Source organism: Athene cunicularia, assembly GCF_003259725.1.
Source record: "Athene cunicularia isolate RWA chromosome 6 unlocalized genomic scaffold, athCun1 chr6_part1, whole genome shotgun sequence".
Lineage (NCBI taxonomy): Eukaryota > Metazoa > Chordata > Aves > Strigiformes > Strigidae > Athene > Athene cunicularia.
Window position 1 is genome coordinate 17,394,312 of NW_020799105.1, and position 16,500 is coordinate 17,410,811.

The 16,500-nt window shown below is 37.7% G+C and overlaps 1 protein-coding gene across 1 annotated transcript in view; it reads right to left on the reverse strand.

Moving 5' to 3' along the window:
• CCDC186 (coiled-coil domain containing 186) overlaps positions 1-16,168 on the reverse strand; it is a 34,539-nt gene extending 18,371 nt beyond the window's left edge. Inside the window, exons 1-2 of the mRNA XM_026851308.1 lie at positions 16,075-16,168; positions 1,247-1,940 (exon numbers count right to left, since the gene is read on the reverse strand). Of these exons, the coding sequence (XP_026707109.1) occupies positions 1,247-1,926 (680 nt within the window). The 5' untranslated portion in view covers positions 1,927-1,940; positions 16,075-16,168. The remainder of the gene's footprint in view (positions 1-1,246; positions 1,941-16,074) is intronic.
• Between the last annotated feature and the right edge of the window lie 332 nt (positions 16,169-16,500).

Here is a 16,500-nt window from a genome sequence, read left to right on the forward strand (position 1 = left end):
GTGGGGCGGAGGGGGCGGGGGAAGAAGAGATAGAGACCAAAGACATGTTTATATAAAAAACTTTCTGTATGTATACATAACATATCAATATATCTACATAAACATTTGTCTTTAAGAAAATAATTGGTCAACGGCAGAAAACACTGACCTGCCTTTGAGTTTACCGTAAACAAGTAAAACCCAAATAACTTGTTAACTCATGACCTTTTGGAATTACAACCATCTAACACATCCGCCACTTCAGATTCCCACTCCTCCTCCATAATTACTGAATGTCTAACTATGCATCCCCAAGATTTCCTGTCATCTGCTGACTTTCCTCACATTTAAGATTTCTGACAGAGGTTAACTGGTGAGGTGCAAGAGAATACTTTCCCTACTTGGCATCTCTCCCTGTGCCTGGTTTCCCTCCCTTTGATGTCCTCCCATACCATGGTATCAGACTGCTTTGTATGAAGAGTAGGACACTCATTTCCAGCCCTGCAAGCAGGAATAAATTTGAAGTTAGAGGCTACATTTTGTCAGCAAAAAACATTTCTGAAGAGGTAACACAATATGAAACACCAAGTGGAAAAACCAAGAAACTGAGCAATGAACTGGCTTTTGATGAATATAAACATTCTTCATGTAGTATACTGCCTGGTAGAACTATTAAGACCAGTTTATTATAGCAAAGTTTATAAGCCATGCATTTCAAAAGCCCTCCTATAAAATGTGGTAAGACAGTAGTTTATATATTTCCAACTCAAAGAATAGCTCTCAACTGATGAGCAATTTTGCTGGATTATGCCAAGAGGCTGAATACTACTTGAAAAAGAAACAAGCAATTTCAAACTCAAATAAAATGCACATTGTGGGAGTTAGTAATTACAAAGATTCGTTTCTCCAAATACATATACGGACTGAATGAATCCCGGACTATTTTTGTATCACCATTACTTTTACAGTATTTAAATAATTCTAGACATTGGCAGGCTATTCAACTGAACAGTTGGCTATTCAGTTCCTGCCAAATTCCACAAGAATTCAGAGATCTAAGCACACATTTTTATTTACAAGTACTTACCACAAGTAAAAATAATTCCTCACTTGAGAACATAATTTTAAAAGCTCATTAACTGTCCTTACAACAACTGACAAGAGACTACTTGTTTCATACCAAAATGCTTACGTAGTTGCACACAACATACAACTGAAATTATTCAGTACACACCTCCAATTGTGATGAGCATACTCAAATACTCACTTTTTTATAGTTTGTTCTTGCTCTAGGTATTTATCTTGCACACATTTTTCAAACACGGCCAAGGCATGTTCACCCTTCTGCACACCATTTGGGAATTTTCGTTCCTTTGAAAAATCTGTAGATAAGAGTTCAGACTCTATTTCCTTTAGCAAATCCTCCTGTGAGGAAGTTTGATGTATTGTGGAAATAAGCTTCTTTGTGCAGTCTGTGTCATAAGGGCTTTCTGAATAGATTTTATCACTTGATTTTTTCACAAAGTCAGACTCCTCCCTTAGGTCCTGTAATATTTCCATTAAGGATTGTTCTGTCTGAGTAGTTTTTGGATCTTGTTGTTCAAATTCTTCACTAGGTAAATGTTCTGGTTTTGTGGAGCCTTCTATCTTTCTTTCAGAGCAGATACCGGCACAGCAGTCTGCCCCTCCATGCTGCTCCTCCTGTCTTTCTGCCAAGGCCCCATTGCTGTTTATGCCAATAGCCATTGAATCCTGGTCTGAGGGCAACAACCTTGATTCACTTTCCAAGACACCAACATCATCTCCAGTATAACTGATGTTTGAGCAGTCATTCATTCCAGATGTTTTATCAGACTTCTCATTATTTGGGGACCTGGAAGAGGCATCGTCTGACAGACTGACTGGCTCCAGCGTGCTTTGCATTTCTGGTAAATATCCTTCCATCATTTTCCTTTGGAAATCTAGAAGTAGAATTCATGTTACACAACATATTATATTCAAAATCAAAGTAAAAAGAGATTGAGAGAGGGGAAAGAAAGGCTAATGAAAAGTAAAATTCAAAGGGCAAAAATATTTAGATACATAAGTGTTATGCAGAGCTTGCTGATCTTCCAGCCTTTTACATAAACGGTCCAGTACAAGTTTTTCTACAAGAAGGTGAAAAATCAAGGATAGCAAACAGGAAGTAGTGGGATAGTAAATGCCAAGACAATAAAAAAACCCAGAGCTTTTTAAGAATTCTAGCATTTAAATCCATACAAAATCCAAGTAATTACCTCTGAATAACATTTCAGACAAAATAAGAAAAAATTATAAGCACCTTTACAGCTTTCATTTTCCTATACACAATTTGAAAGCAACAATATGACTTGACTTACTCATTTTTACAACATAGGGCAACTCTCTCATCCAGCCAGAATATTCAACTTCCTTACTCTCACATCCTCACTCACCACCCATACAGCAAAATGTATCTGTACCCAGCAACCTAGAAAGGGCTGGGGGAGGATGGGGGTGAGATTCTCTTTTCCCATCTGCTTTCAAGCAGACAAAATCCCTTGCTGGAAGAGCACAGATGGTCTGTGGCAGATTTGCTCTCTCAAAAAGTAGCTTGCAGAGCAAACATTTGAGGAGTTGAAGAGCTATGTAGAATGTGTTCTACTAGGAGGATACCATACTCAGATCCAAGTAGCCAGAGCACTTATGGAAGAGCCTGGATATAGTGCTGTATCTTCTTTTTTAGGAATCCCAGATGGTCAGGTGTCTGGAAAGACTGCTGGCACTTTTAGCAAGCACAAGAAGCCCTTGTTTCATTTTCATTAGGAGAAATTCATCACAGCAGTCATAACTTTTAGATGCAGCCCTATCCTCCCAATACTGGACAAGTAAGACGATTTAAAAACAAAGCAAATTTTTTGTTTATAAATTCAACTCTGCTATTCCAACAATTATCTTAAAGGAAGCAGTAACCTTGTCATCTTACAACATCAAGCTTCTTTTCATATTTGCTTTCTCATTTGTTTAGCTTCCTCTGACACATACCGAGTCATTCAGCTACATGCCCAATGCCCTGCACTTTGACTCAGTCCGAAAGAAAACCCTTTGTGCTGCTTGGCCCCACTCGTCCAGAGTCCTGCTTGGTTAACCAACACTTAGTACTGAGGCTTACATTGTCAAAACAGAGGGATACACGAATCCCATTAGGTCTGTGACCAATTGATACCACTATCACCTTTCACTATTAGGTATAAAAGTCAGGTAAGGAGAAAAGGTAGAAGCCTCAAGCCCAGCTGTTTCTACCAGGAAATACCATCAAACTAAAAACCTACCACTAGTACAAGACCAACACTTGGGATACAACTGACAGCTAATCAACAAAGGCAAAACATAAGGAAAACTGAGTAGAAGGCTGGAAGTAAGAAAGGGAACATGTCACAACTGGACAACAGTCACAAATCATCAGATGACAAGTATACATTTTTAAGTAACCAGCAAACCACTTTCCCTTTTTTTGGTTTCAAAGTAAAAAAGCTCAATGCTACCACACCTAAACCAGTACAAATCAATAGGAACAAGAAAGCAAGTGGTAAGGGAAGCCAAGATAAGAGAGATGGTCAATGTAAGAGTTTATATACAATTTGAAACTTCTACAAGGACTCCCCATTTTATAAACAGATCTTCTGTTACTAATCAAAACCCCAATTCCTCTTTGCTTCAAAGGATTTATGCTTAGGTCAACAGTGGAGACAACAAAACCATCCACTGTGCTTGTGGAGCCAAAACAACTGCTCTTTTAGTACCTATCTACTTTTTGACAACTTCTGCTACCAATCAAAGTTCACAATGTACTACTGTTTTTCTAAAATAAAACAACCAAAAGAAGGCCCCACTGGTTATCTCAATCTGCAAGCAAAGAGAATGAACGGCAAGAAAAAGCATTCAGTTTGACAGTAGCAGAACACACTAGTTCCTCCTTAATTAAAAAGCTGTTAAAAAACCCAACATTTTGAGACTGGTGCATTTAATACAGTCAATAACATAAGAAAATTTGCAAATTATGCAGTTAAGAGGAAAAAAAAAATTCACCTTCTAGTATCTGTTCCCTTTTGTCACTGGTATCTTATAATCCACATACACAGATGTAGAAAGAGACTGTATTAGTATAAAGTTGAGGTACAATTTTCTTCTGTAGCAGTTACTCTAGTCTAAGTTCTTGCTGACACTTTCTCTGGAATGATCTGAGGGGTTTTCTGCCTCATTTTAAGCCTTTTCTAAAGCATTATTAAACCCCCAAAAATGTGCAGTTGTTTGATGTATTACTGCCTCAAAGCTGCTGATCACTGCCCAGCTGCTGCAGTTCACCACTCCCACAAGAAAAGTGGTAAAATCAGATATGTGAACTTCTACGTTGGTTGCTATATCTAAAATCTCCAGTCCAGTCAGCAAATCGGACAGTGTTTCTCTTCATATGAAAGCAAAACGTGAAAAACACAGTCCTATTAAGACACCACATTGGGAAGGATGCTGAGTTTCCATCATATTATGTTACTTCCTTCTGTAAATAATACCGTGAATTAGCATTAGAGAGAAAAATTAATCCATGTGGAAGTAGAAATACAGTTATTTGCATTAACTCAGTCGCAGGAACAATAAAAAGCCAACAGCTCCATATCCGTAATAACTTACACTTAATATCAATCATAAATAAAGTGTAGGTTTTTTATGAAACACATGGGGAATTTGAATAGTGTCTATACAAACTGGTTAAAGCATGAAAAATAAATTATGTTGATTCAGTGTTCCCTGCAGACCTGCCCTGATTTTCAATTTACCACAATACATTCCCAGCCTTTCCAATTCCAATACACTGGATTTTAGATCTATCTGCATTTGTTCATAACCTATGCATATTTTTCCCCCCCACTGCCACTGAACAGTACTAGTTTTTATGTCCTAATTATTAACTTTTAAACAGAAATAAAATTCAACAATTCATCACAGGATCAGAATTTATTTTCACATCAGAAATATCCAGACAAAGAAAATCACATGAAGCAACTGTCAATGCAAACTCATCTTGATAGCAAAACATCTCTTGAATACCCAGTTTGTTGCACCTACCCCAGGCAACTGAATATAGCAGATATCTTCTTTATAAGGCCAAAGACAGAAAACTGCCTTAAGGATATTAAAGAAAGAGCTCTTGCTTTGTAGGCAAAAGGTTTTGTGTGAAAGTAGCTTAAAACTATCAACATTGCCAGCTTAGCAGTAGCTAGTTGAAATAAAACATGCTAATATTTGACTGTTTCACATCAAACATACAAATACAGCAAGTCCCAGATAATATTTGGACAGCAGATGCATATGTGATAGCAGCTCCATGTCCTTCCAGGTTTTATATCCATCTTCTAATATCCCACCTATCCTTAACAAGTGACTCTTCCAACAGGAGGGAAGTACTAAGTTTATGGTATCACACTCGTTACAAAATACTGCATTAAGAAACAAAACAGCATAGTGTCTTTTATGGTATCTTCAAAAGGTGTCAAAAACAATCAAAAAAGGCAAATCCTGACTCCAGCAGATGAACTATTTTATGTAATGCTACGTTGCTTATGCATCGGACAAGCATACAGCATTCTGAGTGACGGCAAAGTGCCAGATGGGCACTGGCCAACCTTCTTAAACTGTTTTGCTAAGCTTCTATCTTCAACCACTTGCTCTGCTCCTTCCTCAGGATTGATCACCATCTAAACAGTATGGCAAAAGTGTCTTGCTTCTCAGTCCCCTCCATGTGATGTCTGTCTCACCCTCACAATATGTGTCCATTTTGCTGCCTATACTACCAGAGAGTATAATCACTAACAACTGAACTTGAAACAGCCAGAGGAAGAACTCCTCAAAGCACCATTTTGACATTAGCCCTGCCCAAGCTAGCCTGCCTGCATACCTCGAATAACCAGCCATCTTGCAAGACCGCTATAGGTCTAGCGTGGCACGTGGAAAGCTTTCTGTCAATGGTTTGTAACACTTTCTGCTGCTGCGACAGGACTCTTAGCACTCCTACAACTGGTTTGACCAGTCCTCCTCCTCCTTTACAGCTCACAATTAGTTTGACACTCTAACACACCTTCCCCGCCTTCCTGCCCCTATTCTAAAGCCAAGGAGACAGCCATCTGTGTTTCTCCACAATGCAGTAATACAAAGCAAAGCAAGTGGAAACGCATCAATTCAAAAGCTGGTGATGCGAGTAGCAGAGAATGAGGAACACGAACACAGCTCAGTCGAGCTTCCTTTACAGCAGTAATGGGACCATGGGCCCCATTTGCACAAGCAAACAAAACATCTCTGTGTGTGTGTGTATATATATATATATATACACACACACACACATACACACACACACACACACCAGAATATAGACAAGCTGTACTCTTCAAAAACAAAACTTTGCCTTTTTCTTTTTAAACAGACACTGTTTTTAAGTCTTCCCCATTATCTCATGGTATTCACTAAAATTAAGTTTAAATCTGCATCAGCAGATACAATGCTCATTTTAAATATATTAGTACTTGAAGAAGTAGTTAAACTGCAGCCACAGGACACACAACATCAAAGGCTAGGGTTGCAACCATTTCTCATACTACTGTAAATGAGAGGTGCTTATCTACTAAATTGCTGATAGCACAACTGACTGGAAGCAAAACGCAGGGAGTGGAGAGAGCCTGCCAATGCAATGAGTGGACAGCAGGCCAATTTTTTAAGGCAAAAATGTCTCATGGGTCTGTAAGGAACAGCAAAGAATCAGGAAATGGTATTTTTTTTCATTCACTTTCCTTGTTACACAATAGAAACATTCTCTATTAACTGCTAATCAAATGATAAAAATAAGAACAAATGTGACATTCATTTAAGCTCTTCAGTTAAGTATCTGATACAAAAATAAGTATTGATAATCTAGGGAGAACATCGAAAATCTTGATACATTCTCCTGCAACATGTCAAAAAAAGAAGAAAAAATTTCTTCTAGCTATCTTCAGTAAGAGACAGGAATCCTAAGTGCTCAGCCCTAGCGTCAGGGGCTATTCATTGATATGAAGTTACAAACATATAAAAAATCTCACAGAATCATTGCATACATAAAGGTAAAACTTGCAGACGAATAAAACGTACAAGCTACTGGAATTTTCTGGCTATTTCCAATTATGTTCTACTGTCCACAAGTCATCTATCTCAAAGTTTTGAAGTAACTTTAAATTAAGTCAAATAATGTTTAATACTTAGCTATTTTAACAGTATAGACCTGCTCTGCAAATTAACAGTATGTAAGACAAAGGTCTTAACTTATTCTACTAAATCAATCTGCTGAGTAAGTCAAGTAACATTTTCTTATGTAAAATTCAGTCTCACTCTTGTAAGATGAGTGCTACATCATGTTAGCTGGATTTCTGGAATAAAAAACTCTAATAGTGGTACTACATCATTGCTATGATAATTACTGTAATTAGGTACTTGTTTATAATTTAATTTTTAAAGTTCAATGAAAACAGAATTTCCAGAAGAGCCTTTGATATAATGTTTGAACACTAATTTGAGTGTTTATTAATCCAAGATTTCTTAGGCTACATAAAATAACTATATAAGAAAGTATGTGATCAGACATTAATATTTAGTTCCTGGACTAAAACCAACCAATTACCTGCCAAAATAAAAAGCCAATTAACAGCTAGAAGATATATGATGCTAAATTTAAAAGCTCCTCCAACGCAACTTCTGATTTTAATACAACTACATATTCTGACGAATTAGGTTATAAGAATTAATTTTCACATGTGATAACAAGGTAAGTTTAATTACTCTTGTTTTGGTAAGTTTAATTACTCTTGTTTTAGCATCACTCTTCTAAGTAAATTGTTAGACATGACACCAAATGCACAGATGTTAGAACACAAACCAGCAATGGATAGCTTTTACAGGTACAACTCTAGAAACAAGATTACAAATAAAAAAAATATTTCAAGCAATACCTACACTGAACCACCATACTAACTCCTTTATTCAACTTCACTGAAAGAACATTTTGCCTGAAAGTTTAAGAACGCTGAATTTTTCTGTATTAGCAGACATCTAAGACCTATCATTTTAACATCAAAATTTAAGCCCTTTCTCTCTCCCTCTTCCTCTCTTCTTCCCCTTCTTTCTGCCCATTACCCATTATAAAGCGAACAAAAATGCTGCAATAAAGATAGAAGACAGAGGGACATTAAAAAAAAAGGCACAAAGTCGCTCCTTTCTATACATGCTTTAACAGCAAATTCTCACTTCAGAGCCCATTCACTGGCATGGAGAAAAACAGTTTCTCTAACGGTCAATCCTCCCCTTTTCTCCACTGAAAAGTACATCCACTGAATTTTTAAGGAAGCTGTTGACACCCTCATCCCTTGGTTGTCCATCATGTTATCCAGCTGAAAATCTTCCCCCCCCCATTCCAGTACTGCTAATGCCCAGGCACTAGAAAGTAATTCATGATGAAAGCAATTCCCTGGATGCTACCTACTGTCTGCACATATCTAATTAGGAACACAACCTTTACAAGCTACAGCCTACTATTCTGTTATTACAAGCATGCACTGAGAATCTGGTACATTTTAATTCAATATTATGCCATTGTGAACTGCCTGTCTTTTCAATCTTCTTATGGACCACAAACACGAATCTTTTAAATCCCTGACTACAAAGGACTTTGCTAAGCAAATGTGCTATTAACACTAGCATTTAATTTCATAAAATAGATAGCTTGACCTAAGCTATCAACACTTACATTGCAAACAGTAGAGGAGGAAATTACTTTGTTTCAGCCAATTTCAAAATACAAGCCAGATGACATGTAAAGAAACATTAAATGACAATTACAGGGAGCATTTTCTGAGGTGTGACTGTCTAGAAGAATTCACTTACAAAAAAAAAAAAAAAAGAAAGTGTGTGCCTTGTCACCTAGTAACTATCACAATGAGGCTCTTTTACAATAAACAGATTAAAGAATGACAGAATTGTGTGCCTGGGGTGGTTCTGTAAGCAAAGAGACTGACAGTCAAGTTCCTGAAAAATAAAAATCACTGATATAAGAGAAAAATACCTTTAAGCTACAAAGCTTAAACATACTGTAGAGAAAGGGGAAAAAAAAGGAAGGAGGGAATAATGCTTCACAGGTGTGTGCATATAAAAAAATACATTTAAACCAGGGTGGATTTTGAAAGAAAGTGAACAGCATTGAGGTAAGTGAGGCACAAAACCTTCTGAATGGGGAGTAATAACAAGAAGTTAATACAGTCAATGCAGTTCACCGGACACCAGACACATTCAACCATGCACGACATAACACAATGGTCAGTAGCAATCAATTATGCCAGTTCCTTTCAACAAGAAAAGGTTTGGCATCATCTTTTGGTAGATGTTTTTCGTTCATAGCTGTGTTCCTAAGAGAGACCCTGTAGCAGAGCCACTGATGAAGAGGGAATCTGCTCTCCAAACAACTATACATGCCATCCAGAAAACAGGGAACACATTTCTCACCTCAGTTAAGACCATGTATGCTTTTCACCTCTGGATATGTAAAAAGCATCCAGACATGTTTTATAGGATACAAAACAAGCTAATTTTTAAATACAACATAAATTTACAAAGCTATCCTCTTCCCCCTTCCATTTCATATCCATCACAGCAGAGTACTCATACTTCCTTTAAGTAATAGACTAGTCTCAAAATGACACAAAGCTGCAACACCATTACAATGCATTTCAGAGAGTAGGTGGGGGAAAGGAAAGGAATGATCAAGTGTTCCATGGTTCACAGGCAGATGACCCCAACAGCCAGCACAGTCCTAAGTACCATGATCAGGCCAGGCAAGCATCTAAGTGACAGAAAAATCTGGTGACACCAACACAAGCAGTTCAACTTCCCAGAAGTTCTTACCACTCTTACATGGATGTCACTTCAGCACTCATATAGTTGCACTGCCACTGCAGCCCGTACGGTAAAGTTGCTAAAGAAACACTGCATACCTCTACACAAAATTTACATGTTTAGAGGAAAAAAAACCTACCTGAGATCCTATTTCCTGGTTCTTTCTTGAAGCATATTGGATTGGTAACTCACAAAATCGCTGTTGTTACTCTTTTATTTTGCTTTTCAAGATTGCACCTTCTCAAGATAAACTCCACTGGAAATTCATCATAAAACTCCAAGTAAATACCCTTAAGCAATAGTCTCCTCAAATGCTCTGTAATACTCACTAACCTTTCATACTGGTTCTGGTTTCTGAATTCCTGGCAAACATTTATTTCCTTTACCATCCAATTCAGGTTTAGCGTGCAGTTTGCCTTGTCGGTTACTGGGAGAAGGAACAATGCCTTTGACCAGCTTCTGATGAAGATAGCTAGAAAAGGGGTTTACTCTTGACATCCTCAACCCATCCATGAAAGCAAATCACTACTTTTCCCTAGTACTAAACCAGAAGACTTGGGCAGCACTACATAACTCAAATAACCAGCTGTCTACCCCAGTTGCTGTGTTGTTTTTCTCTGTACCAGGTTGCAACTTATTTTACAAATATCTCTGCTCCCCTGTATCCTCCTCGCCAATTCAACCAAAAAATGCTCATGTTTTTTTTTTTTTTTTTTTTTTTTTTTTTTTTTTTGTTGTTGTTGTTGTTGTTTTTTTTTTTTGTTAGCAGATCCCAATATTGTGGGAGTGAGGAAAGAATAGCTTAATTTTGATACTGGAGGTGCCAGATGCAGACACTTATGAATCATTCCAGTTTTGGCAAAGCTGAATTTAGGAAAGCAGACGTACAGCTTGCCTACATATTTAGAAAGTTATGGGGTTTATATCTATATAACCCAGGTGCTACATGAACAGAAAATTCTATAGCCCAGTTAAAATATAATGCTTTCACAATCACTGCCCTGTTTATCCACCTGCAATTCTCTGGACAGCAAAGTGAGCACTGCAACACCTGAAACTGTAGCTGGTCTAAACAGATGCCAGAAACCATTTCCTCTATTTTCATTACTCTAGTTTTCTAACAGCTCTCCAAATATCAAGAGGTCTGCTCACTGATATGTGTTACATCTGAAGATAAAAATACTATCAACTCAGTTATGCAACCTCTCAAAGCTGATCCAGTAATGAAAAGAGTAATTAAAATTCCAAGACACACACACAAAAAGGCTACTAAAAAATTCCAAACAACCAAATCTAGAACTGGGAGGTCTGGAAGACAAACTTTTTTCAAAAATTAAAAGCATTATCCTCATGGAATTATAGCTGCCGAAGAAAACATTAATTTTTTTTCTGGCACCCCATAACAAATTAAAATGAACACAAGTGAATTTCCAAGAGGAAATTACATGCCATTTACAGCTATTTTGAGGATTCACACTTACACCTCAAGTGACTTTGTAATACACTTTCTCATTACTCCAGCCCTCCGACTACAAATGAAAGCTCTCAGCAATATGCCCAGCCACACTTAGGAACACACACTGCTCCCCCAGACTCAACTACAAATGAAACTTCCATTACGTATCTTTGCACAGTTCCATGCCTTGACCTGAAAAGCACTGAGCACTAGAAGCTCCCCTTCATTAACAAATATGCAACTTGGAGATGATCTGGAACTCCAGCTCTTTTTGCTAGGATGGAATCTAACATTTCTTTGCATTCAACCAAGGATGGAACCTTAAGTCAGTAACATCGAGCAGTATGTTTCAAAATGTGTGTTCTTTCTGATACAATTTGCAAAAATTCATATAAAGGAAGATCAGCAATGTCCTAAATCTATCCTGAGATAGTAGGTTCATACTCATCCCTTGGAAGTTGTGATTCAACAGTAATTGTGATTTTAAAAAGAATTAATACAACATTACAGCACACATGCAAATGCATAACCAATAGGTACTCCACCATTTAAACAACTCTGCCTCCTGTTCACCCATGTTCACCACACGTAATATTAAATTCCAATCCACAGATTGATTTTTAGAAGTGGTTCATTACACTCAAGCAGAATCCCAACTCAGAAGCACCTCTCCATGTAAGCAGCTACTAAAGCTCGTGAAGCAAAGTAAAACACAACTTTTAATAAAACCACATTTACCATTTATACTTCAATAATGTGTTGGCTCTTTCCCCAATCACTGCAGTATAGATTAAAGGCTCTGGCAGAGAGATCACTTATATTGCCTTATTTTTTAACTCATGCATCTATGAAATGAAGTGATATATGACTGAAGTTCCAACAATCAAAAAGCTTTTCTCCATGAAGTTCTGGTGTTCATCAGAAGACCCCAAGAAAGCCAAAAACTGCACATCAGCACCATTTGAACAGTTCTGTTCCAGACTCACTTCCCTCTTGTAGGTTCTTTTGCAACAAAACCACAGAGAACAAGTGATTTAGCCAGTCTTAAACTGCAAATTCAAGCGTTAACATGAGATGCAATATAATCCAGTGTAACACCAGGAACGGACTTCATTTCAAAGAGTTAATTAGGATTTATTGGCTGAAGAATACTGAAGAAAATTACAGTGATTTTTAGTTTTCACATATATGAAGCAACCAGCAACCAAAGAAAGACTTGAAGTTATATGCAAAAAAGCTTCACAAATGCCACATCACTTCTTAAGCAGCCCATAATTTATTTGTCTGAACAGTTTGTTCCACAAAGGACTATTCCTCTCTTAAATATCATGCTACAAAATATTCTATTAGAAACATAATCTTAGATGAATCACAATAGAAGTACTTTCTATTCTCTTTAAACACATTATTCTAAGACAGAGACATTAAAGCAACCATTAACAACCAGAAAAGTGTTAGAATCACAGGAACTACCATTTCATTTCAATTCAGGTTTAATTTCCAATCTATTACACTCAGGTAAGAGATGAAGCTGTAAGACAGCTTACATGCTATCATATGTAACAATGATACTCCAACAAAACTACTACTGAAATAGTAGATTTTGGGGTATGACAACCTTTTTTCTTATTATAGTTGTGTTGTTCATTGTAAAACCCAAGATGCATCTCTTCAAGAACTTGTCACATCTTTACAAGATAATTATCTGAGCAAACTAAAATGCTGCTCCAAGTCAGTGCCAACCCGTCGTTGCACCAGAACTCTTGCTAAAAATTTTACATGACAATAAGACTAAAAATAAAGTGGAAGAGAAATTTTACACTTTGTGTTAGAAGCTAGCTGTAGTGTAATTCTAATAATACTTTCACCTAAACTAATCTGAACAGACTGAATACACCTTTCTACTTCACTTGTTGGGCAAGGCTTTTTGTTTCTTTTTTCTAAAGTAAAATATCCTCAGGTACTGTCTACTGCTCATCACATTGACTAGCAAAACAAACTTTCCTGTTGTTACCAATTAATACCCAACTTGTCTGTATTTTATATATCTTTCACAAGAACTCCATCACAAGTGGCTTTCCCAGACAAGCATTATGCTACCTGATAACACTACAAAAGAGGGAAACTCAAATCCTAGAGATAATTTTGTTTTCAAATGAAGTTAATAAAGAAATGAGGATTCAGATGAAGAAGTTCTGCTCTACGTGACAAGATACAAAAAGGAGCTCTATTGTATACCATCTGTGTAGGGGGACAAATCAAAGGTTTAAACTAAATCAAAAGGGACTGGGATAGAAAGGTCCACAAAACCAGGTATTATACATAATCTAGTGTGAGATATATAAACATGAAGCCAGGACTGTTTGGAATGCATCTGGTTATGTCTCCACACATAATGGTCACCAGAGCAGCAAGCCACCCACCCAACTTTAGAAGTGATGAAACACAACGAAAGGAGATTAACTGAATTCAAAAGCATCACAACATCTATGAAAAAGTCAGAAAAAGAACAGCCTAAGAAGAGATGACGTCAATCACCACTGCCTGTATTCCATGCAAAACCGACAGATGGTGGCCAGAAGGTCTCACATACCTTCCTGTATTTACAGATCACACATATAGGAAACAAAAAAAAATACACCTATACTAGCTCTCTCAATATTAATTCACTTTTGCCCAAAACTGAATACAATACACAGCTCTAACTTGGAGAGAAGATTACTGGGATATCACCTAGTATTACTGAGAAGGAAAACGTAACATAACGTGGTCCCATCTACAGAGAAAAGCTGGAGGACTGCGATACAGATGGGACAACCATGACTCAGTACAAGTGGAAACGTTGGCTGTGTACTGGGACACTGAGTCCTCCAGCCCAGGCAGAACTTGACACAGCTCCCCGATTCAGCACACACAAAGACTTGCTTTGATGCACATATTCAAAGGGAGGGGAGTGGAACAGAGCATATACACCGCAGTTACTCTGAGGATTTCCTCGCTTTTAGCAGTTTAACACATCTCCATTATTGTTCTCTTTTTTTAAATCTGACTTTATACAAACATAAATTGCATACAGTGCCAAAGTGCAAAGTTCAGCATTTCTATCAATTCTTTTAACATGAGTCAAGTACTTCAGAAGACAAGGTTTACTCAAACTTTACCTTTGCTTTGCTTATGTCACAAGCTTAGATAGCTGAGCAATACCATATGAATTCCTTCAAGGAAGGCATCACCACATTTTCTACCAATCTCATGCAAGTGGTTAATATCATGGTCATATTAACTCCACTTAAGGAGTCAAGTAACAGTACAACTCCAAAATAAAGTTCATCAGTTAAGGTTTAACAAATAGGACTGGATCTGTTCCCATCACAAGTCATGGGGTACACCTCCAGAGTGTTGGGTTTTATCATACTAGTCCCAAAGCTGGAAGCTTATGTTGCGGGGCAAAACAATATACTAGCAAAAGTTTCCTTTAACTGTGAACTTCAAACAATACTTGGATACTTAAGGGTTTACTACTGACTCGTAATCTGTTAATAGAGCACCTTCAGCACAGAAGAACTCTTATTCTTCTACGAAAATTAGTCTTACCTACACCACTCAGAAACCGATGCAATACCAGCAACAGCACTACTGTAACCTTTCAGTATTTTAGCATCGTGCCTTCAACTTTGCTTTTCCCCTGTCTTCTGACACCAATTTATTTCTGATGAGGTTTTTCACCCCCAGCCTCAATTTGAGGCAGCAGGGTCTTCATCTATGATTTGATGATAACTACCTGTAAGGCTTTCCAATATTCTTTGTGGTAAGAGGAATCTAAGGTCAGAGCAAGCCAACCCAGAACTAAGTACAGGATATTGCCAGCTACTAGAGCCCACATGTTAACAAAAGTTGAAGACTACTGATTTAACATATTTGTCCTGCCTAACATCGCCACTGCATCCAGAAAAGCACTTGCTTTTTTTTTCCACAGCTCTTTAAAAAGACAGCTTCAGGAAATTCAGTATTAGCCTTGAGTAGTAGTAAGCAACATCCCTGCTAATCGGGACCAAAGAAACCATTCTTCATATTGAGTCCTTCAGTTCTTTTCTCAGCACTTTAAAATAGTGACCCTCACAGTACTAACAACCATCTGTCAACAACCCCAGATCAAGACTTATAGAACAGTAGAAAATATTGTTTTAAAGCCAAGGCAAGAAAGGATGATTGAAGAATTTCAGAAAAAGAAGAGAAGGACTCAAAGGCCATACAGAACAAGTGTTGTTGGGGTTTTTTTTGTAACATGGATGACATTTCAAAGTGATGGTCTTTTGAAACACCTTCAGACTTTCAGTTTCTTATACTTCTAGAATTTAACCATCTCCTCCTAAAGTCAATGGCAACATAAGCATTCATAGCAGCCAGTAATTAGAGCGATTACATTTCCCTGTCAATATAGAAATGCAGCTGTGGCTCAACAATTACCTTATGCAAGAGAACATAAGGGGACGCTGATCACATGATTTTTTTAGTGCATTCTGCTTGCAACATTTTAACTTCTGAAAAGCAGTTTTACAGGATAAAGCAAGCCAACAATAAAGCCAGACTACGTACTTCTAATCTTACACACCGATTTCAGTTCCACGAGAGATCTTCTCCTGGTCTGCACTGAAGTATACGTGTATCAGACTCACCTGTGCAGACTTTTTTCCAGGAAGAGCCAAAATCCGCAAGCCTACATCATAACCATCTCGCTGAAGTTGCAGTAAAGCTTCCTGCTTTCAAACCTAGAAGGGCAAGCAGCTTTTGCAAATACCATCTGAAAAAAACAAGGACACATACTCTACCGGAACACTGCGGCCGGCTCTAAAAAAACAGCCTTCATCATACTGGTGTCACTGTGGCCGGGTTTTGCTATCTAATTATTTAGACATATAGTGAAATCAACACACAACCAACGAAACAGGACAACCTAATTAATACTGTGGAGGAGAAAGCTGTCAAGAAACAAAGAGACTGCGAGCCAGCGCAGGAGGCAGAGCTCCCCGCTCGGGAGGTCCTGACTCGGAAGGCGCTGCTGGGGCAGGGCTCTACCCCCCCCGCCCTTTTTTTTTTTTTTT